This window comes from Felis catus, assembly GCF_018350175.1.
Source record: "Felis catus isolate Fca126 chromosome D3 unlocalized genomic scaffold, F.catus_Fca126_mat1.0 chrD3_random_Un_scaffold_47, whole genome shotgun sequence".
Classification (NCBI taxonomy): domain Eukaryota; kingdom Metazoa; phylum Chordata; class Mammalia; order Carnivora; family Felidae; genus Felis; species Felis catus.
The window spans coordinates 1-24,510 of record NW_025408512.1 but is presented as its reverse complement, the minus strand read 5'-3'; the positions used below and the strand labels follow the sequence as shown (position 1 = coordinate 24,510).

General features: G+C 39.6%; 1 protein-coding gene across 1 annotated transcript in view; it reads right to left on the bottom strand.

The window, feature by feature from the left end:
• The window catches only part of LOC123383613 (ankyrin repeat domain-containing protein 26-like), a 37,922-nt gene extending 14,734 nt beyond the window's left edge, over nt 1–23,188 (bottom strand). Inside the window, exons 1-5 of the mRNA XM_045051580.1 lie at nt 23,031–23,188; nt 20,397–20,610; nt 18,399–18,582; nt 15,349–16,305; nt 13,413–13,559 (exon numbers count right to left, since the gene is read on the bottom strand). Coding sequence (XP_044907515.1) covers nt 13,413–13,559; nt 15,349–16,305; nt 18,399–18,582; nt 20,397–20,506 — 1,398 coding nt within the window. The 5' untranslated portion in view covers nt 20,507–20,610; nt 23,031–23,188. The remainder of the gene's footprint in view (nt 1–13,412; nt 13,560–15,348; nt 16,306–18,398; nt 18,583–20,396; nt 20,611–23,030) is intronic.
• Between the last annotated feature and the right edge of the window lie 1,322 nt (nt 23,189–24,510).

Sequence of the window (24,510 nt, the reverse complement as noted above, 5' to 3'; positions counted from 1 at the left end):
GAGGAGAAAGCAGGAAAAGACCTCTCTGACCTCAGCCGTAGCAATCTCTTACTCGACACATCCCCAAAGGCAAGGGAATTAAAAGCAAAAATGAATTACTGGGACCTTATGAAGATAAAAAGCTTCTGCACAGCAAAGGAAACAACCAACAAAATGAAAAGGCAACCAGCAGAATGGGAAAAGATATTCGCAAATGACATATCGGACAAAGGGCTAGTATCCAAAATCTATAAAGAGCTCACCAAACTCCACACCCGAAACACAAATAACCCAGTGAAGAAATGGGCAGAAAACATGAATAGACACTTCTCTCAAGAAGACATCCGGATGGCCAACAGGCACATGAAAAGGTGGTCAACGTCGCTCCTTATCAGGGAAATACAAATCAAAACCACACTCAGATATCACCTCACGCCAGTCAGAGTGGCCAAAATGAACAAATCAGGAGACTATAGATGCTGGAGAGGATGTGGAGAAACGGGAAGCCTCTTGCACTGTTGGTGGGAATGCAAATTGGTGCAGCCACTCTGGAAAACAGTGTGGAGGTTCCTCAGAAAATTAAAAATAGACCTACCCTATGACCCAGCAATAGCACTGCTAGGAATTTACCAAAGGGATACAGGAGTACTGATGCATAGGGGCACTTGTACCCCAATGTTCATAGCAGCACTCTCAACAATAGCCAAATTATGGGAAGAGCCTAAATGTCCATCAACTGATGAATGGATAAAGAAATTGTGGTTTATATACACAATGGAGTACTACAGGGCCATGAGAAAGAACGAAATATGGCCCTTTGTGGCAACGTGGATGGAACTGGAGAGTGTGATGCTAAGTGAAATAAGCCATACAGAGAAAGACAGATACCATATGTGTTCACTCGTATGTGGATCCTGAGAAACTTGACAGAAACCCATGGGGGAGCGGAAGGAAAAAAAAAAAAAAAAAAAAAGACGTTAGACTGGGAGAGAGCCAAACATGAGAGACTCTTAAAAACTGAGAACAAACTGAGGGTTGATGGGGGGTGGGAGGAAGGGGAGGGTGGGTGATGGGTATTGGGGAGGGCACCTTTTGGGATGAGCACTGGGTGTTGTATGGAAACCATTTTGACAATAAATTTCATATATTGAAAAAAATAAAATAAAAATAAATAAATAAAATTAAAAAAAACATCCATCATGAATGGATGTTATAGTTTGTTATAGTTTGTCAAATTCTTTTCCTGCATCTATTGCAATGATATGATTTTATGCTTTTTTGAAAATTAATATGAGGTAGCACATTCATTGATTTGCAAATATTGAACCACCCCTGCACACCAGGGATAAATCCCATTTGGTTATAGTGAACGATTTTTTTTAATGTTTATTGATTTTTGAGAAAGAGCACAAGCAAGGGAGGGACAGAGAGAGAGGGAAACACAGAATCTGAAATAGGCTCCAGGGTCCAAGCTGTCAACAGAGCCTGAAACTGGGCTCAAACCGAAGGACCTTGAGATCGTAACCTGAGCTGAAGTTGGCTGCTTACCTGACGAAGCCACCCAGCTGCCCCTGCTCCTGGTGAATGATTTTGTAATGTATTGTTGGATTCAGTTTGCTTATTTTCTTGAAGAATTTTGCATGTTCATCAGAGATGCTGGCCTGTAATTCTCTTTGTGGTGTCTTTATCTGGTTTTGGTATCAGGGTAAAGCTGGCATAGAATGAATTTGGAAATTTCCCTTCCTTTTATGTTTTTCTGGAACAATTTGAAAAGGACAGGTTAAACTTTTTCTTTTCTTTTTTCTTTTCTTTTCTTTGCTTGTCTTTTCTTTCTTTCTTTCTTTCTTTCTTTCTTTCTTTCTTTCTTTCTTTCTTTGGTATTAGCTCTTCTTTACATGTTAACATTTACATCTGAAGTCATCTGCTCCTAGACTTGTGTTTCTTGAGAGTTTTTTGATTCCTGATTCAGTTTCCTTGCTGGTTATTGATTTTTTTTTCAAATTTTCTATTTCTTCTTGTTTTAGTTTGGTAAGTTATACGTTTCTAGGAATTTATTCTTCTAGTTGTCCAACTTCTAAGTTGTCCAATTTGTTGGCATACATTTTTTCATAATATTCTCTCATAAATGTTTGTATCTCTGTGGTGTTGGTTCTTATTTCTACTCTCACATTTGTGGTTTTATTTATTTCGGTCTTTTCTATTTTCTTGTTGATTACTCTGGCTAACGCCTTATCAGTTTTATTAATTTTTACAAAGAACCAGCTCGAGGTTTCATTGATCTGTTCTAGTTTTATCTGTTTTTTGTTTGTCTATCATTCATTTCTGCTTTAATCTCTTTTTTTAATTTTATGTTGAGAGAGACCACACAGGAGTGGAGGATGGGCAGAGAGAGAGAGAGAGAGAGAGGGAGGGAGAGAGAGACTCCCAGACAGGTTCCATGCTGCCAGCACAGAGCCTAACACGGGGCTCGATCTCACTACTGTGAGATCATGACCTGAGCCAAAATCGAGTCAGACACTTAACCAGTGAAGCCACCCAAGGGCCCCCTGCTCTGATCATTATTACTTGCTTTCTTCTGCTGGCTTCAGGCTTCATTTGTTGTTCTTTTTCTAGCTCCTTTAGGGGTAAAGTTAGGTTGTTTGAAACTTTTCTTGCTTCTTGAAGTAGGCTTATATTGCTTTGTACTTCCCTCTTAGGACTACTTTTGCAGCATCTCAAAGGTTTCAGACCATTGTTTTCTCATTTCCATTTGTATACATGTATTTTTTAAAATTTCTTCTTGTATTTCCTGCTTAACCCATTCCAGTGTAGTAGCACGTTATTTAACCTGCATGTATTGTTTTTTAATAACTAAGGCCTGTTTTTTGTTTGTGATCCATTCTTGAGAATATTCCATGTACACTTGAAAACAACGTGTATTCTGTTTTAGGATGGAACGTTCTGAAAACATCTCTTAAGTCCAATCTGGTCCGCTCTGCCATTCAAAGCCATTGTTTCTTTTTTTTCTTTTTTTTAATATATGAAATTTATTGTCACATTGGTTTCCATACAACACCCAGTGCCCATCCCAACAGGTGCCCTCCTCAATACCCATCACCCACCCTCCGCTCCCTCCCACCCCCCATCAGCCCTCAGTTTGTTCTCAGTTTTTAAGAGTGTCTTATGCTTTGGCTCTCTCCCACTCTAACCTCTTTTTTTTTTCCTTCCCCTCCCCCATGGGTTCCTGTTAAGTTCCTCAGGACCCACATACGAGTGAACACATATTGTAACTGTCTTTCTCTGTATGGCTCAAAGCCACTGTTTCTTTGGTGATTTTCTGTTAAGATGTATTTTTTGGTGATTTTTTAAATTAAGATCTATTGATGTAAATGGGGTGTTAAATTGCCCTATTACTGTGTTATTATCAATTAGTTCTTTTATGTTGGTTATTGTTTTATGTACTTGAGTGCTCTCGTGGTGGGTGCATAAATATTTGCAATCGTTAGATCTTCCTATTGCATTGTACCCTTTATTATGATATAGTAGCATTCTTTGGCTCTTGCTACAGTCTTTGTTTTTGGTTAAGTTTATTTATTTTGAGAGAGACAGAGTAGGGGAGGGACATAGAAAGGGGGTGAGAAAATTTCAAGCAGCCTCCATGCTGTCAGCCTGGAGCCCAACATGGGGCTCAAAGCCACCAGCCATAAGATCATGACCTGAGCCAAGACCTAGTCGGTCGCTCAAATGACTGAGGCACCCAGGTGCCCCACAGTGTTTGTTTTAAGGACTCTTTTTGTCTAACAAAAGTATCGCTACATTTTCTTTTAACGTGATAAATTTTTTCTCCATCCCCTCGTTTTCATTTTTTTTAAATAGAATTTATTGTCAACTTGGCTAACATACAGCGTGTACAGTGTGCTCTTCGTTTTGGGGGTAGATTCCTGTGGTTCATCACTTATAGACAACACCCAGGGCTCATCCCAACAAGTGCCCTCCTCAATGCCCACCACCCACTTTCCTTTCTCAGCCACCGCCCCCCCCCCATCAACCCTCTATTTGTTCTCTGCATTCAAGAGTCTCCTATGGTTTTCCCGTCTCCTTCTCTGTTTGTAACTATTTTTCCCCTTCCCTTCCCCCACGGTCTTCTGTTAAGTTTCTCAAATTCCACATATGAGCGACAACATATGATATCTGTCTTTCTGTGACTTATTTCATGTAGCATATTATCTTCCAGTTCCATCCACATTGCAACAGATAGCACGATTTCACTCTTTCTCCTTGCCAGGTAGTATTCCAGTGTATATGTAAACCACATCTCTTTATCCATTCATCAGTTGATGGGCTTTTAGGCTCTTTCCACAATTTGGCTATTGTTGAAAGCACTGCTATAGACATTGGAGTACATGTGCCCCTATGAATCAGCACTCCTGTATCCTTTGCATAAATCGCCAGTAGTGCTATTGAGGGGTCATAGGGTAGTTCTATTTTCAATTGTTTTGAGGAACCTCCACACTGTTTCCCAGAGCGGCTGCACCAGGTTGCATTACCACCAACAGTGCAAGCATCCCCTCACTTTTAATGTGCAGGTGTCTTTATGTCTAAAATGAGGCTTTTATAGGCAGCATACATATGGGTCGTGTTTTTTGATCCATCCTGTCACCCTAGGTCTTTTGGTTGGAGTGTTTATTCCATTTATATACAAAGTAATTATTGACAGGTATGTATTTATTGTCATTTTACTACTTGTTTTGCGGTTGTTTCTGGAGATTTTCTCAAATCCTTTATTGTGTTTCTCGCCTTGATGTCTTTCTAATTTGCTTTAATGATATATTTGGATTTCTTTCTCTTTATTCTTTACATGTTTATTAGTGGGTTTTGGTATATGATAAGCATTAATTTGTATATCACCTGCTCTGCGTGTAGCAGTCTGTATTAAGTTGATGGTCAATGAAGTTAGAACTCATTTTTTTTTCTCCTCCCCATGGTTTAGATAAACTATTTTATTGTATATCCTGTTTTGGGGCATTCCTTGACTGATTTTTTTTTTACAGAAATATACATGCTTACTGCTTTTACATTTTCTGCCTTTATACTGTCACTTCTGATCTCTCCTTTCCACTCAGAGTCCCCGATAATATTTCTTACAGGCTGATTTAGTGGTCACAAACTCCTTCCATTATTGTTTGTCTGAGAAATTCTTTCTCTCTCCTTCTATTATGAATGATAGCCTTACTGGATAGAGTATATTTGGCTGCAGATTTTTCTCATCCAGCACTTTGAATATATCATGCCTTTTCCTTATGCCTTGCAAAGTTTCTGTTGAAAAATCTCCTGCTAGCCTTGTGGGTTTCTCCTTGGAAGTTAATGACGTGTTTTGCTGCTTTTAAGATTTGTAGCAGTGGGGCGCCTGCGTGGCTCAGTCGGTTAAGCATGACTTGATCTTAGCTCTAGTCGTGACTTCGCAGTTCGTGGGTTCAAGCCCCCAGTGGGCTCTGCACTGACAGCACAGAGTGCTTGGGATCCTCTCTCTCTCTCTCTCTCTCTCTCTCTCTCTCTCTCTCTTTCTCTGCCCCTCCCCTGCTTGTGTCGGCATTCTGTCACAGAAAAATCAAAAGCAAAAACAAAACAAAACAAAACAAAAGAACAAAACACTAAAAAAAAAGTTGTTAGCAGTATATTTTGCAAATTTAATTACAACATGTCTTGGGTGTTGATTTTGATGGAAGTTCTCTGTGTCTCCTGGATCTCGATGTCTGTTTTCTTCTCCACATTAGGGAATTTTTCAGTTATTGTGTCTTCAAATCAATTATCTGTCCCCTTCTCTCTGTCTTCTTCTTCTGGGACTCCTATCATATGAATGTTTTTACATTTGACGGAGTCACCGAGTTCCTTAAGTCTATTCTTGCATTGGATAATTCTTCTTTGTCTTCTTCAGCTTCATTGTTTATCATTACTTTGTCTTCTAGGTCATTAATTTGTTCCTCTGCTTCTTCCAGCTTGCTGTTCATTTTACTGCACTCTTCATCTCTGATCCTTGAACTCTTTTATGTCTGTGGTAAGGGTCTCACTGATGTCTTCCATTCTTTTCTCAAGTCCACTGAATATCCTTATGATCATGGTTTTAAATTCTCCATTAGGCGTGTTATTTACATCTGTCCCATTTCGGTCTCTGGCCATGGCCCTATCCTGTTCTTTCATTTGGGATAAATGCCTCTGTGTTTTCACTTTGTCTAGGTATCTGCCAGCTTCTGTGTGTTAGAGAAGCCAGTTAACTATGTCACCTGCTCCCAAAGTAATGGACGTAGGAAAAAGACGTCATGTAATGCCTAGGGTCTAGCACTTCAGGGAGTGTCACCAGTGTGTGCTGCATGTGTCCTGCTGTTGTGTTCTGGCTATGCTATCCTTCAGGCCAGTCGTCTGCTGAGGCTCTCCTTGCCGGGTCTGGTGTGTGTTTGATCCCTGGCCTGAATGTAGCGAGTTTTAACTAGGAAACTCTCTGGTTGGGAGATGTGGTGTGGGCAGGCGTTTGTCCTGGTCTTCTGGGGGAGGGATCTGCTGTGCTGGAACTCAAGCAAGAGTGATTGAGAAGGGTAGTTCCACCAGAGTGTAAGGCGGTGGTGCTTGGTGTAAGCAAGTTAGGTAGCCACTGCTTCCTGCAGGTGGCTTTATGTTTGTGGTGAGGGGCAGGAGAAGGAGATGGTGGCAGCCAGTGGCTTTGTTCCTACACACAGGTCTCTCTGAACTTTGCCTCTGAGGGACGTGCTCTGAGACGAGCAAATAATCTCCCTACTGTGTGCCCCAGGCACTCTTCAGATCACTGTATCCATGCTGTATGCTCCCACGTTGTTTGCCTGCCCTCTGTCCAAGAGCAGTGCAGTACCTCAGGGCTGCAACCCAGCTAAACCGGATGCCCTTTAAAACTCCAGACTTTAAGCACTACTGGTTGCAAGAACTCACGCAATGCAGCCCCTCTTGTTTTCCAAGCCAGTGGGTATGGGGAAATGTTCTCTTTGTGCGTTCCCCTGTGCGTTCCTCTCTCTCACCCTTATCCACAACCTCGACTCCCTCCCCTCTGCAGCAGCCAGGATCTGTTTCTCTTCTAGACGACATTTCTGCATCAAGGACCTTCTTTGATGTGGCCTCTTCTCTCCCTTTTGTTGTGGAGTTTGTTCTGTCAGTCTTCAGGTCGATTTCTGGGGTATTCAGGGTGAGCTGATTGTTATCTAGTTGTATTCGTGGGATGAGGCAAGCCTAGAGTCCTCCTACTCCTCTGCCATCTTCCTGTGTCTAAGAGAGTTTCCTAAGATTCCCTTCAATTACAACAATTCTTACAAGTAGGCAGGAATGCCTCTTTAGAATCTCCCCTCAAGTTAAGGTAGAAGCACAAAGACATATGATTTGAAGCACAAAAGTTGAAAAACCAGAAAGAGTCAATCTGATAACCAAAATTGGGCCTTTGATCTGATTTCAAGTAAAGGAAATACGCAGCTTTGAGTATTTTTTAATCCATTGAATACTCAATCTTCATTCTCCTTCCCTCAGTGAGGAAATAAAGAGAATGTTATGAAATCATTGTTCATCTTCTCAGTAGCACAACAAATGTACTGTCCTTTAGCACGACTTCAATTAACTGCACATTCTCCTTTACCTTACTCCAACCTTGTTTGTGGGGGGAGGTAAGACCATTTCGTCTTTGTGTTGTCCCACAATGCTTCTCCATATCGTACAAGTTGGCTTCAAAAATTTTTTGTCATTCAAATTACCAATCTACTACTTGTCTCTGATAAATCAACTTAATACTACCTCACTTTGTACAGCTGTATTATTTGAATGATGTAATGTTTATTCCATTCATTATACGCTGAGCTATAACGCATAGCTATGCATATCTTTCTATTTAAGTGAAAGAAAGCGATACAGGCTACTGTGTTTTCCAAGAATGTAGGATCTGTGCCAAGAACAGGATTAACACCAGTGTTACACACAAGAACCAGGTCAGAAGAGGATCTCATTGTGAATTGCAAGATGATGGATTGGCAAGATTGCTTAACAGGAAAGAGGAATACCCCAGAGTTAATCTTTTCCTTCCTAGATGGTGAAAAGTATGGGTGAGTCTATGCGTTATAATGAGAGAATAAAATATAATGAAGTAAACGGTAGACTGAGTCAAGACATCCTATGGCCAAGATTTGATGGCAGTGAAAGTGGGCAGCACTGACTGAGAGACTAAAAGTTTGCACAGGCGGGGAACATGGGTGGCTCAGTCAGTTGAGCCTCAACCTCTCAGGTCATGATCCCAGGGTCATGGGATCAAGACCCCTGTCAGCCTCCACACTAAGTGTGAAGCCTGCTAAAAATTCTCTCTCTCCTCTCTCTCTCTCTCTCTCTCTCTCTCTCTCTCACACACACACACACACACACACACACACATCCTGCTTGTGTATGCTCTAAAAAAAATAAAATAAATAAAATAAAAATATAAATAAATAAATAAATAAATAAATAAAGTCTGAACACACTAAAGAAAGACCATTTTATCTTTTTGAGCCTGACTTCACATCGAGTCATGGGGTCAGCAAGGCATAGGCTGGCGAAAGGTCCTTCAGGAAGCAAAAATCTCTATAGGAGCAAAGTTAAGTTCTACTACATTGACTTTTTATTATTACATAAGTGACTGGTAATTTGCAAGATAACTAGGAAAAAGTTTTCATAAAATTTGATACGGTACTGGCATAAGGACAGACATATAGATCAATGTATTAACATTGAGAATCTAAAAATAAACTCTCACATTATAGTGAACTGATTTTCCACAAGGGTGCCAGACAATTAAATGGAATGAGAATAGTCCTTGTAACAAACGGTACTGGGACAAATGGATAGCCACATGCAAAGTAATAAAATCAGACCTCTACCCCATAGCATATATACAAAATTCACTTAAAATCTAAGAGCTAAATGATAAACCTCTTAGACAAAAGCTGACGTGTATATGTTTGTGACTGGATTTGGCAATGATTTGTTAGACACGACACCAATAGACAAAAGCACATTAAGTTTACTTCATCAAAATTAAAAACTTCTATGCTTCAAATATCACCATCAAGAACGTGAAAAGGCAAGTGACTAAATAGGAGAAAATACCTCAAAATCCCATGTCTGCTAAGGGATTTGTATGTAGGCTATTTAAGTAACTCTTCCAATAATGAAAAGACAATCCAATATAAAAACGGGCAAAAGAATGGATTAGTTCTTTAAAGACGACATAGAAATGGATAATAATCACGTTCAAAGGGACATGTTCGGGGTGCCTGGGTGGCTCAGTCAGTTAAGCTTCTGACTTGGGCTCAGGTCATGATCTCACTGTTCGTGGGTTCGAGCCCCACATCGGGCTCTGTGCTGACAGCTCGGAGCCTGGAGCCTGTTTCCGATTCTGTGTCTCCCTCTCTCTCTGCCCCTCCCCCGTTCATGCTCTGTCTCTCTCTGTCCCAAAAATAAATAAAAACGTTGAAAAAAAAAAGAAAGAAAAAGAAAAAAAAAATTTAACTACTGAAAATCTAGTAGAACACCATCACCCTTTTCTGTAACTAAACGTTTTTGTTTTGTTTTGTTTTTTTTTTTTGACTTGACTTGAGAGAGAGACAGAGAGAGAGCATGCAGAAGTGGGGAAGAGAGGCAGAGGGAGAGACAGAGAAAATGGTAAGCAGGCTGCAAGCTCAGGGTGAAGCCTGATGTGGGGCTCGGTCTCATGACCGGTCTCATGACCGGTCTCATGGTGTGGGGTTTGGGATCATGACCTGAGTGGAAATTAAGAGTCAGGACGCTCAAACAACTAAGCCGCCCGAGTGCCCCTGTAACTAAAATCTTTTTGGAGCCAGCCACACTCTCCTCTACATGCTGATTGATGGCTACTTTGAGGTCATAACAGGAGAGTTGAGCTGCTACAACAGAGACTATGGCCGACAAAACGAAATGTTTCTATACTCTGACAGAATAGCTTAATCTCCTACAAAACATAACATTGTTAATGTTTTTAAATTATATATGATCAGATAAACGTACACATGTATCTATTGGTCAAATGGAGGAAATATAGGAATTTACCTTATGGTAAACATTTCTATTTTCATATTCCAAGCACCACATCAACTATGATTTTACATATTCACATAGGCGAATGACGTTGCTATTCTCATGATTATAAAACTGAACATGCTGTTTTCAGTGACAACAAGATATTTCATGGAAGAATTTGAGAAGCAATATCCTAGTAGGGGCCAGAATGCCTGGGTCTGAATTCCCAGTTCTGCTCGTTAGGAGCTGTATGACCTTGAGCACACTACCTAAAACTTCCATGTCTCAGTCTCTGCATCTGTAAAATGAAGGTAATAATAGCACCTACTGGGACACCTGAGTGGCTCAGTCGGTTCAGTGTCTGGCTCTTGATGTCAGCTCAGGACATGATCTCAGGGTCATGTAATTGAGCCCCACATCGAGCTCTGCATGGACAGCGAGGAGCTTGCTTGGGATTCTCTCTCTCTCTCTTTCTCTCTCTCTCTCCCCTTTGCTCTCTCTCCCTACATGCCCTTCCCCACAATCTCTCTCTCTCTCTCTCTCTCTCTCAAAATAAAGGTCCTTAAAAAAGTGATCTCAAAATAAATAATAATAGTATCTACCCCACTGGGATGTTGGGAAGATTAAATTAGGAAATAAGAGATGAACAACTTAGAAGGGTACGTGGCACATAGCTCTAAGCGTCTGCATTTAGCATGATTACTGTTGCTGTATTTTGCGTTCCAATACAATGTGATAGTTTAGGCAGGTGGCCTGCCAATACAAGTGTTCCCCTATACAAATTATACTGAAGTTATTCTTCATTCCACCACATGTGGCAGCAAATGGGGAGCATGAGGCCCAGAATCTCTCCTCAGTACTTCACACAACTTTCGCCAATGCCACTAGCCAACAGGACTTTTTCCATTTATAATCCTTTTAACTTACTTCCTCTCTATACCACTCAGTGGACAATGCTCACAGACCAAGGTACAAAGAGCACCTCCTTGACTGAGTAGTAGATCCTTTACATGACCATCAGAGGCAAGGGAAAGCCACTGACATGGAAATAATCGAGTCTTGCTAAACTAAAGTTCCTCAATCATTTCACGTCCATACTGTTTACGTTAGGCTGCTTTAACATGTACTCTGATGAAGAGATTAAGGCTTTGTGGTAAAAGCATATCAGAAAAGCTGTCCCCAGATCTTTGCAGTTGGTAAAGTGTTATAAATCTGTAAATCCCAGTTCTGGCTGTGTAAGGAAGAAAGACAAATTTAGAGAGCTTTTTCATAGTGAGAGGGAAAAAAAAAAAACCAAACATTTGATTGAACATTTCTCCTCTATTTGATTAAGTGCTTTCATTAATAGTTTTATTTATATAAGTGTGTGTGTGTGTGTGTGTGTATATAGACATACACACATTTTTTTAACATTTATTTTTTGATAGAGAGCACGAGTCTGAGTGACGCAGAACGTGAGGAACAAAACGGATCCAACACAGACTCTGCTGACAACAGAGAGTCCGATGCAGGGCTCAGTCTCAAGAACGTGGAGATCATGACCTGAGCCAAAGGCAGACTCTGATAAGACTGGAGACAGCCAGGCGCCCCTCAATTTTGTATTTCATTTCTTAGCATACATTTAGAATCAAAGCTTTGTTATACCAATGTTTCCAAGAAGAATTTATTGATACGGCATAAAGCACTTAATTTTATCGGAAAAACTGTTAAGTTAAAATATTTTCAATTTATACAAGGGTAAGTACCACATGTATCAAATATTATTATCCCTTAAATTTATACTTAGGAAGGCGAAATTACCTGTCATTAAAAAATAAAAACAACGTCAAATAAAGAACTATATTGTTCTGCGCAAGCTAGATGACAAGTGTCAAGAGAGTTAAGGCTAATGGGAGTTACAACAGTCAGAGAAAGTTCATAGGAAAGGAGACTGTGAGACAAGTCTGAATAACATAGGTTTAGGCAAGAGGAACAGAAACTAAAAAGACAGCATGAGTAACGGCGGAGAGATGGTAAAATCAACCCAATTAACTCGGAGGATAAAATCTGATGGCAGAGACATTAAAAACAGGTGTCCACACAAGAACTACATGAATGTTCATAAGCAGCAGTATTAACAGGCAAAAAGTGGACACAACCCAAAGGTCCATCAACTGATGAATGAACAAGGGCCTTAGCCCACGATGGAGTACTGTTTGACAATAAAAAGAAATGAAGCACTGATATAAGCTGTAACCAACACAGATGAACCCAGAAAACATTAAGTGAAGCTAGCTAGTCCCAAGGGACCACACGTTGTGTGACTCCATTTATATGAAATATTCGCAAGAGGCAACTCCAGTGAGAGACCAAGTAGTAGACTGGTGGTTGCCTGAGGCTGGGGGCAACGGGTAAGGGTTTCCTTTCAGGGTCAGGAAAGCATTCTACTTGATGGCAGTGATGGTTGCACGAGCGTACACAGAGACAGTAAACTGTGCGTGTCAAATGGGTGACTTTTATGGGATGTGTATTGTACCTCAAAAAGGCTTAAAAAAAAAAAACCCAATGGCAGGACACAGATAATGTTCTCAATTCTCGCTTTTGGGCGTACATACTATACATGATCTGAATATTTCAGATCATGTGCTTTGACAACATGTCTAAAAGGCAAAGAAAATGAAGGAAATGCCTAAGTTCAAGTGGTTTGTTAAGTGATCTTTCTGTACAAGTCATCCTGAAATCAGTACAGATTCTTCCCGAAAGTGAAGATGAGAACTAAGACAATTAGCTGAAACATTCCATTAAACATTATCTTCTGATTTTATCCAGCTTGCCTCATCATGGTAATAGAGATATCATTAAAAAACATTGTTTAGCAGGGGACAAAAGTCTCTTGGGGCACCTGGGTGGCTACGTCAGTTAGGCGTCCAATTCTTGCTTTCAGCTCAGGTCATGATCTCACGGTTCATGAGACTGAGCCCACGTTGGCTCTACACTGACAGCATGGAGGCTGCTTGCGATTCTCCCTCTCTCCTGTCTCTGCCCCTCCCCTGTTAACATGCACGCACACACTCTCTCTTGCTCTTTCTCTCTCAAAATAAATAAATCAACTGTAAAATAAGTTTTACATTAAGAAAGAAAAAAGTTTCTCAATTTCTGTGAGGAAGGAGACAAAAGCCTCAACTTTCCTAACTATTACAAGAAAAAAACGTATAACGCAAATAGTAGAATGAAAGTCAGAGTTTACGAAATAAATGTATTGTAAAGATACTAAAATCATAATCAATTAATTATAATGAAAATACAAAAGAAAGCGGTCCATGGAAGTTCGTATCCTGAAACACCTTATATTATTTAACCAGCTATAAGTTAACTGTTGACAGGTTACATTCACTACATACTTGACTTCTGATTCGACCTAATTTCTTCTTGAGATCCCGTGTCTCATCTTCCAGACGAAGATGTGATACAACCTCCGGGGAAGCGTGTGACATAGACTGTTTCTTCAGAGTATCAGCCAGTTTTTGTTGAAGTTCTCTCACCACTACCTAATAAGACATTTCTGTTACTGATTTTCTAAAACATCTTATTATTTAATTATGTTAATAATAGACAACTCTAACATGCGTACTTTGAGAAATATCACCACATACATCAATTCACCTTCTTTTACTTTTTTTTTTAAATTTTTTTATCGTTTATTTATTCTTGAGACAGAGAGAGACAGTGCATGAACAGGGGAGGGGCAGAGAGAGAGGGAGACACCGAATCTGAAACAGGCTCCAGGCTCTGAGCCGTCAGCACAGAGCCCGACGCGGGGCTCGAAATCACGGACCGTGAAATCATGGCCTGAGCCGAAGTCGGACGCCTAGTGACCAAGCCACCCAGGCGCCCCAATTCACCTTCTTTTAGCAACACATACACATTCCTGTTCACTGAATTCAGTTAAAGAACAAAAGGTGTTATCTCCCTGCCTAGTCAGGATGATGTCACTTAGATAATGAATTCAGCCTCACTATCCATTCTCCACTGGTGAATTTGCAAAGCTTCATAACCTACAGAAGTCTCAAAAAGAAATGGGGACATAGTGGGCACAGCAGTCGTAAATTCTATATTATGAAAGGTTTTCTCTCTTTTTTTTTATTGCAGGCTTAAGTTACCGTCAGAATTCCTCACATATCCAATCCTCTCCTCTTATCCTTCTAATAGACTCCTATCTCGGAGTAAAGTCAAGTCATTCCAATGGCCCCTGCTTCCACCCCCCTCCCCTGACCTCAGCTCCTACAGCTCTCTCCCCTACTCACTCCATTCCTGCTAAACAAGAATCCTGCAACCCCTCCTTGGTCTGAAAATGGAGATCCAATGCCAACTTAATCATATTATCACAGAGAGATACAATTCTCTTTGTACTGGACAAACTTATGCCCACATGACAGTAACTGAGCTTCGAAATGAGCAAATTATTTGTAAAAATATTTAAAATAAGTTATAAACAGCAGTGGGAAGATTACTCAAACATGGCTTTCCTGACACTCACCACAGTTGTCCCAAATCATGATGTAGTGTAAAGTAGATACCTTTAAAGAATTAAGAGGTTGTAGGAACACATGATTTGAGACTGAAAATTGAAATTTATGTGAATAAAAATAAAATCATACCAACTTAAAATGTATAAAAAGCTACCAAAGGAAAAGTACTACCAGAAAGAGCACCTATACTTCATTTCATCTGGGAAATCTGAAGTGACTGTCCAGTTAACTCAATTAATTGGATCTAAGTTTCAAAATACTCTTTTTACCTTTGAGCATTTTCATTTACCAGCTCACCACAGTAATAAAATGCGGTGGCAAAGATTACAATTATTATTGTAGGGGGGGCCTGGGTGGCTTTCTCGGTTAAGCAAGCAACTCTTGATTTCGGCTCAGGTCATGAATCTCACAGCTCCTGACTTTGAGAGTCCTGTGTCGGGCTCCACGCTGGCAGTGCAGAGCCTCCTTGGCATTCTCTCTCTCTCTGCCCCTCCCCAGCTCATGTTCTCTCTCCGACTCTCTCTCAAAATAAACTTAAAAAAATATTATTATAGCAGTATAAGACTATCATCTAGTAACAGTTTATAACTTAACCTCTTAAAGTTTCATAGGTGACATAGTATCTGTATTCAAATCAAAACACCTCTCAGGTCTAATTTTGATTTGCTGCATACGAGTTATGCTTTTGGTTGATTTATAGTCTTTTTTTTTTTAATATTCAACTAGATTCACAAGTCAGCCATAATCAAATATTACCTGAGTTTTCTTTCTGGAAATCTGAAAAATTGTTATCTTTCTGGATACTTACTTCTAATTTTTTTTTCTCATTTTTATACTTATACATTCTTTCTTTTAAATGTTTACACTCATCGGTTAACTCCTTATTTCTTTCTCCCAGCATAAGACCTTGTTCTTCACGTTTAGCTTTAAGGTATTTTGGGATATTCTGAAACTGGTCTTGCATATCAATCACTAGCTTTTCTTCACTGTCAGCTTGGTTGTGAGCAGCATCTAGTTGCTGTCTAAGCAACATATTTTCACTTTGTAGTTGAGATAACCTTTCCTCGAAGGATTCCTGCTTTGCAATGTATTTATTCATGTTACTTTGTTCCTTCTGATACATGCGTTCAATTTCCATCTTCTGGCATTGTGTTTGGCTTAGGTCCCTTTGTACACATTCTAAAACTAAAGTCTTTTCTCTGAGAGCATCTTTTGTGTGATGGAGCTCAATTTCCAGGGCGTTGAATTTACTTTCATCTTGAGAAAGTTGCCGAGAAAGAACTTCATTTTTATCTTGTAGTTTAGACACATCAACATTCATCTGGTCCTGTAAGTGACCATCTTCATCTCTTGCTCTCTGGAAAGCAAGTTCTAGGTCTCTTCTTGATGTCTGACTCTGATCATGATTGTGTACAGCAGTAGCCAGTCTAGCACGGTATGATTCAACTTCTGCTTCCAGGCTCTCTTTATTTTGTTTTTCATTCTCCAGTTTAGACTTTAGCATCGTAATCTCAGCAGTCAGAACATTAAGCTGTCCACTATATCGGAATATTGTTTTTGATAATGTTTCCTCATTCTGCTTTATGGTCTTTTGAAGATTGTCATTCTTTTCCTTTACACTTTCAATGTCTTCACAATATTTCGTTTCCTTTCTCTGGTTCTGATTTTTTATGGTGTCTCTTTCCAGTCTTAGCATGGCGATTTCATCCTGCAACATGTGGTTTTTATGCAACAGATCTTGTATTTCCTCACGACTATCAGAAAGCTAAGTAAAACAAAGGACATTTTCAGATCGCATTCAATAAAATGACATTATCATGCTTTTCTTTGAAATTAAAGCATAACCTATGTTTAAACAATGAAAAGGTTACAGGAGGTGCCAGGGTGGCTCAGTTGGTTAAGTGTCTGACTCTTGATTTTGGCTCAGGGAATGATCTCACATTCTGTGGGTTCAAGCCCCACATCAGGCTCTGTGCTGACAGTCAGGAGCCTGCTCAGGATTCTCGCTCTCCCTCTCCCTGCCCCTCCTCTGCTTGTGTTCTCTCTCTCTCTAATGAATAAAGGAACATAGAAAAAGAAAGAAAGAAAGAAAAAGAAAGAAAGAAAGAAAGAAGAAAGCAAGCAAGCAAGAAAGAAAGATTACACTAAGTGAATATCCAACTGGAAAAAAATGAAGCTGGCTCCAAATCTCAAATTTTATACAAGCATAAGTTCCCAAAAGTTCAGAACTTTAACTGAAGATAATGAAGGCATGAAAGTAAAAAAGAATTCGTGAGAAGTTTTCAGAATCTCAGAATTGGAAAAGCCTTTCTCTGATTTACAACAAACCAGAAGGCCTGAAATAAAAGATTAATAACTCTGACTACACTGAAAAATTGAGTTTACAGTAGATATCAAAAACACAGCTACCCCACAGTAAAATCGTTAGCTCTGCATCTACTTGGACAGATTAAATTTCCTAAAATGCTTTTCTTTCTGAGAATATTTCATAGATATCTACTTTGCTAACATTTCTATAGTCAGTTATAAGAATAGATCTATTGATAACTGAGAAATCTAGGCAATGTATTATAATATAAACACTTCTCCATATATCAAAGAACTCATTTGGTTATCACAATTCTAGAATGGAGACATTAAAACGGTGAGCTGCAGGACTCTCCCCAGGTCTTCTCACTCCACAACTAGTGCTCTTGCACCAACCACTGCTACTTCTCTAGTGTAAATACACAAATATGAAAGAAGTCTTGGATTTCAAACTGCTGATAGGAAATAAGGTGAAATTTATACATCTCTTAGAAAATCATGAAATTACTGCCGCAATACCTTGTATTTCCTCTTCATGTTGAAAATAGTATTAAATATAAAAGAGGGGAAAACACTCCACTATTTTATTAGGAATAAAATACCTATCGATAAATTGTCATTAAGTGTATACCGTAGCATACCGTTGTTTTCAAAAGTTCCTTGTAATGAAAGAGGACGCTACTGGAAGCAAACTGTTACTTTTCTCAAAAGTAGGAGACTTGATACCGAAAATATGATCTGGGAACTGGCTATACTCGTCCTCCTGTCCATTAGCAGAAGTGTTCAACTGATCTATTAATATATCAAGGCAGTGAAGTAACTGTTCAAAACCAAAACACATGTTGCTAGTAGCAATAGTTTTGAGATTAGGGAAAGCTCATCGATTCCTACAGAAAGTAATACAAGCCTCTCCTTTGGATGAGGACATTACGAATGTCACTAGTTGTTGCAGACAAATGCATTTAATCAAGCATATTATTTTATCCGATGAAACAAAAATGCCACCGTCCCCCATGCCCCTCCCCCAAAATATATGTGCTGTTAAAACCCTCTATAGTTTCCGTGATGCACAGTGTTGGGTTTTTAAAATTTATATATACAGACATGGAGAAAAAGTACTAATAATTAAAAAATAGAATGTATACAAATACATACACACATGTACTTCAAAATGACTAAAGAAGATATTTCAGAATTCGTTTTCTTATGAGCCATTTCTAGCACCTTTTGCTTGCAAAAGTGATTGTTTAGACTTCCATCTTGTAATACTCTCTGGCCTTCTGTTCTGGAGAAAGTTGCCACTGTCACTGCGCTTTTCTACAACCTGGAGATACATTTCATCACGAATTTGGTCTCATACCGTTAAAAAAAAAAGTCAAAAGCTGAAGAGGAAAACTTTAAACAAATGTTCCAAGGAACATGATCCCATGTTTTAATTTATTTTAAACCTAAATAATATATATTGAATCAAAGGGATACCATAAAATATATATATAATACACTATATAGTATTGATGGAAATATACAATTTTTTCCCAAAAGGTAATTTACCTGATTCAAATTATCTTTTGCGGCCTTCAATTCCATGTTTCGTGTTCTAAGAGCGAGTTCAAATTCTTGTTTTGTTTCAACTTCTTTCTTATATTGGTCTTCTATTCTTCTTAACTTCTCCCTACTTTTTTCATATAACAGATCAGCATTTCTTCTTTTTTCTTCCTCTTGTTTTAAACTAAATCTGCAATTTAATGTGCTTATTTTAAAATTTGTTTTGTTAGAAATAAAAAGTTCCTCTTATGATCTGGTTCCACATATGTTGGCTTACCGTCCAAATGAAATTTCTATGTTCTCAAGTTTTTTTTTTTTCTTTCTAGGGCTCATGTTTTTAATTTGTCACTTCAATCTCTTCCAAAACATATATACCATTGAAAAGAAGCAAGGACAAAGCGTTATGCAACTTAGTTACTTTTAGTCAGTAATAACTCTGGTAGATGTTGTAGGAAAGAAGTTTGAAATTATTCAAGAAAGTGAGAGTTGAAAATTACCCCTTTTCCCACAGGTATAATTATTCCTCCACAGGACAGATAATTCAGTTACTCATTAAAAAGAGAAGTTGCTGTTTAGAAACAAGTTTGTCAATTCACTGGAAATACAATTTCCACTTGACGAAACATTGCAGATACCTCCCAAAATGATGTGCAGTGTAAGAGAGCATCTGCGGATGTTGTTTACACAACATACACGTGCAGATTACTGTCATCCAAGACTAGACTAGCAAGTCTAATATCTGTTGCCCTATACTTTTTGTTTCTTCTTCCACAACACTTGCAACTTACCTTGTTGATGATTACCTACTTTATGAATCACTTAAAAATCCCTTCTAGAACAACACAGGATACATATCAATTAAGTAAACAATAGAGAGTGATATGAGCTTTCAGCATACACTTTTGAATTAATTTTATCTACCTATGACAGAGATGTTGGAAAAACTTACCAGCAATCACTTTCCGTATCACTTTTTTTTAAATGTTTATTCATTTTTGAGAGAGAAAGGGAGAGCCCATGCAAACAAAGGAGGGGCAGAGAGAGAGAGAGGGAGACAGAAAATCCGAAGTGGGCTCTGCACTGACAGCAGAGTCCTCAATACGGGGCTCGAACTCACGAACCCTGAGATCATGACCTGAGCCAAAGTCAGACGCTTGAATGACTGAGCCAATTTTCCTTTGTTTAAATTTTTTATTGAGGGAGAGATGACACAAGTGAATGAGGGCGGAGAGAGAGAAAGAGAGACAGAATCCCACGAGGGGCAGAGAGCGAGGGAGAGACAGAGAGAGAGAGAAGAGGGGCTCACCCGAAGTGGGGCTCGTGCTCACCCAAAGCAGGGCTTGAGCTCACCCAAAGCCGGGCTCAAACTCACGAGATCATCCCCTGAGCCGAAGCCAGATGCTTAACCAACTGAGCCACCCAGGCACCCCCACTTTACCTTTTAACCCCTGCCTGTTAAGAATCAAATGGAATCAATTTTGGGGAATTTTACTGTCTTGAGAAAAATGACCATTTTATACTCTGGTGGTAGGTACAGAAATTAATATAAGCTTTCCTGAGAGCAATTTAAAAATATGGATCAAAGACCTTTTTTAAATTTTTTATACTTTAACCAAATTATATTATATTGAAGAATTTGTTCCAATAACCAGAAATGTAGGAACAGATTTATATAAAAGACATTCTTGACAGCACTAATTAAAATACAGAAAGATGAAAAACAAGCAGAATTCAATCTGTTAAATAATGATGTTTCTTGGACTATGGTGGACTTTTACACGGCCATTAAAATTGCGATTTGGAATAGACGTTAAATTATTGGAAGTATTCACTGTTAAGAACGTGCTGTGTTATTTCCAAGAATCTCACACTTCACAACACTAAAGAAGTTTTCTTTCCTGGAAAATCCTATAAGGTTAAGTTTGCAGTTACAAAACTGCCCCTACACATCTGTCATCCAAAAGTAAAGAGTTCAAATATTTCTTTAAAACCGAGATGCTATACCTCAAACTGCATACTTCATGTTCCCATTCCACTTTTTGATGCTCTAACCGTGATGTCACGTCTTTGGCTTCTCGTAGCTCGTTTTGTAGTGCACTAACCGTTTTTTCCATTTTTTTAATTTTTCCCGTAACTCGTTTACAGTGATTTTTGTTAAGTTTCCTTAATCTTTTATAAGAAACAAGTATATTTTGGATTTTTAAGAAGCCAGCAGAATCTGCATCAGAGAAGAAACAGAAACAGAAATAAAACATATGAGTACTTCTTGCATATACAGGACTGTGCATCTTCAATTCACTCATCCACACATTGAATAAATATATACCTTCAATGTAAGACATTATACTCAGCTCTACAGATACACGAGAGAAGACCCCTGGTTCGCGATTAGCTTAAAGTTTGGTGAAGGAGAAAGACAACTCAAACGATAAGTCTAAATTCAGATAGTTCCTATCAGAAAACAGAGTTCTGTGATCATAACTTGATCCAGATTGGGCCCAAGAAAGATAGATTTCCCTGAGGAAGAGGTAACTCTACTGAGGAATGAAGGATGAGCAGGAGGCAATTAAGCAAAGGAGGAAGACAAGCACTCTCGACGGTCTAGAGCGTGTGCCGAAGTTCCACTGTAACCTGCTTCTGGCCAACATGGAGTAACACGTACTGATTGATCTTCCTACCTGAAGCAGCAAAACCAAAACAGACAAATTACAATTTTAACATGATTTTCAAGACACAGAACTTCAGACAATGAAGGACAATGATCCCTGAAAACAAAACACGTTAGCCTAACACATGCCCAAGCTCACTGCCTTGAGAGAGTTTTCAGGCTACGACCCAGGAGACATAAATGATTTAAATAGACTCCTCCAGACTCCTTGAGTCGAGGTGACGAAACTGAGAGTCTGGTGAATTCAAGGCACATAGAGATGACAGGTCAGCACCCAGGAGAGGAGAAAGCAGAACACAGAAAGAACCCTGGACATCTGCAGAGGGTCCCCTTTGGCTACTCAGCAGAGTAACAACCAATGCATACATGGAAGGAAGTCATCAAGGGAAAAAAAATCTGAAAAGATAGAGGAAACACTGCCTGGTGCTCCCACAACACAAGGGACAGTATCTATTCACATTAGCTAGGATAGAAAAACTCATAATTTGCTTTAGGCTGATCACCACTCTGGATTCATCCAATAATTCGTAATAGCAACACTAAAGGATCCATCTGTTTGTAAGTAACCTAACGATATCTCCAAACAAAGCATGAAAAGATAACTAGAGGCATAGAAGCTATTGTTTTAAAAACCAAATAGCACTTACAGAGATGTAAATTATGTTACACATGAACAATACGATGGACAGGAATAAACACATATGAGACATCACAAAACAAAAGACTGAAGTTTAACATTGGCAACCTGGGAGACAACATCAAGGGGGAAATACACAATTGCCCAAAGAGGCAGGGGAAAGGGAGAGGGAAAAAAAATGGCCCAAATCTTCCTAAACTTCATGAAAACTATAATCCCACCGACCCAGGAAGGATCTGTCTAGGAAAGAAGAGATGGAAGTCAACTATTGTAATTTTCCTAAACTATATACGATGTGGTATAACATTAATGGAAGCTAGACTGTGATGTTTAACCCACAGACTATAAAACCTAAACCAACCACCACAATAGCAAAACTGAAAAGTTCTAGCTAGGAAGCCTAAATAAATAAGTGAATAAGTGAATAAATAAATAAATACATAATAAATGGATAAAACTGAATCATAAAAATGACTCGATTAAAAGAAAGCGGAAAAAGAAGAGAACAGGAACAAGGAGCAGATAGGACAAATGCAAATCAAACAGCATGATGACAGATTCAAATCAACTATCAATAATCACAGCAAATGAAAACGGTCTAAAAGCCTCAACTAAGACGCAGAGTGTCAGAATGGATAAAAAAGGAAGACTCAGCTATATGCTACCTATACAAAATGCACTTAAAATGTCAAGACAGAAATTTGTTCAAAAGACAGAAATATGATATAGCACACTAACACTTGACCAAAGAAGGCTGAGCTAGAGTGGCTATATGAATACCAGACAACACAGTTTCAAAACAAAAAATTATTACCAGCAATAAACAACAGGTCATTGTATAATCATAAAAGGGTCAATTAATAGCAATCTTAAATGTTCATGGATCCGTTAATAGCTTCAAAGTACCTGAAGCAAAAATTGATAGAACCGAAAAGAGAAATAGGCAAATTCACAATTATAGTCTGATATTTCAATAGGCACAACATCAGCAAGGACACAGTAGACTTGACCACCACTATTCTTCCCAAGGATCCATGGAACACTTACCAAAAAAGACGATACTCTGGGTCATAAAATAACTCTTAATAAAAGGAAGAAGTCAAGAGGCCTGAAGTCATAAAAGTGTGTCCCCTGACCACAAAGCAATCAAATCAGAAATCAAGAACAAAAATATCTCTGGAAAACACTCAACTATTTGCGAACTACAGAACACATCAAAATATCCCCTGGGTCAAAGAACTAATGAAAAGAGAAAAAAATTAGAAACGATTCTGAACTGTATGAAAATGAAACCACAGTAGAATTTGTAGAGTCCTGCTTTAGTAGCACTCACATGAAGACTGATGGCACTGAATGTATACATTAAAAAAGAAGAGGGAAGTGCGATGCTCCTTGCTGCCTTTGTGGCTCCTCCCCTGCTTCCCAGGCGCCCCTCCCCACCCTGCTCCTGTGGCAGTTGGAGAGCTAGAACTTTGTTCAACTGCCCACAGTTCTGGCTTTCAGCCTGGTGGGGGCGGGGTGCACCACCTGCCCGGGATTGAAGGTGGGGGAGTAGCTGCAGGAGGCAACCACCCTACCCTGAGGTGGGCAGGGGCCGGACACCGCCCCCTGCTCCCCCAGCCCCCGCCACCCCCCGTCCCCACGCCCCCCATGCCACTCCCCCACCCAGGCCACCCCACTGGTGCCAACACCCCACCCCGGAGAACACTCGCCCCCGCCCCCGCACCTCCAGCCACCTCGCCCCCACCGACCCCCACCCTCCCGCCACCCCCCACCCCCCGCCACCTCCCCGCCTGCGTACACTAGATTGTACGGTTCAAGAGGGACCCTGTAACACATAAAACATTCAGGCGGATCCAACAACAGTGGTATTGAACCAATCCTGCTGAACAACAGATCTTGGAATTCATAGAGGATCTTAGGACTCCTTCAGTGATCTCCCTGAGGCCCACCACCTTTCAATGAACTAGTTAAACAAGAAAACATGATGAAGTCTGGATGGTTGACTTCTACTCCCCATGGTGTCATCCATGTCAAGTCCTAATGCCAGAATGGAAAAGAATGGCCCGGACACTAACTGGACAGTTACTGTGGGCGGTATAGACCGCCAACAGTATCGTTCTTTTTGTGCCCAAGTAAATGTTCAGGGATACCCTGAGATAAGATTTTTCCCCCCAAACCAAATAAAGCTTTTAAGTATCACAGTTACAATGGTTAGAAGACAGATTTGGGGTCTAGGATTTCTACTTCAAGCATCCACAGATCTAATGCCTCAGACTTTTGATGAAAAAATTATGCAAGGGAAAAATCACTGGGGGATTGAATTCTATGCTCCTTGGTGTGGACCTTGCCAACATTTTGCTCCCGAGTTTGAGCTCTTGGCTAGGATGATGAAAGGAAAAGTGAAAGCTAGAAAAGTCGACTGTCAGGCTTACGTTCAAGCATGCCAGAAAGCTGGCATCAGAGCCTATCCGACTGTTAAATGTTATCCTTACGAAAAAGCAAAGAGAGAAACATTTGGGGAGAGCAAATAGATGCCAGAGATGCAAAAGCGATCGCTGCCTTAATATATGAAAAACTGAACAACCTCCACACTCATGGAAAGAGAGATAAGGATGAACTTTAATGATGTGAAGATGAAGAAAAAAGAGAAAAGGAATTCTAACACATGGCATCAGAGGATCATCTTTGTAGGATGTTGCTACATTCTGGGTCGGAATAAAGGAACATTATCTCAGAAATGTAATCGCACCGTCTGAATTCTGTACAACATTGGTATAAATGAAGGGTCTGCAAGCTTTTTCTGTAAAAGG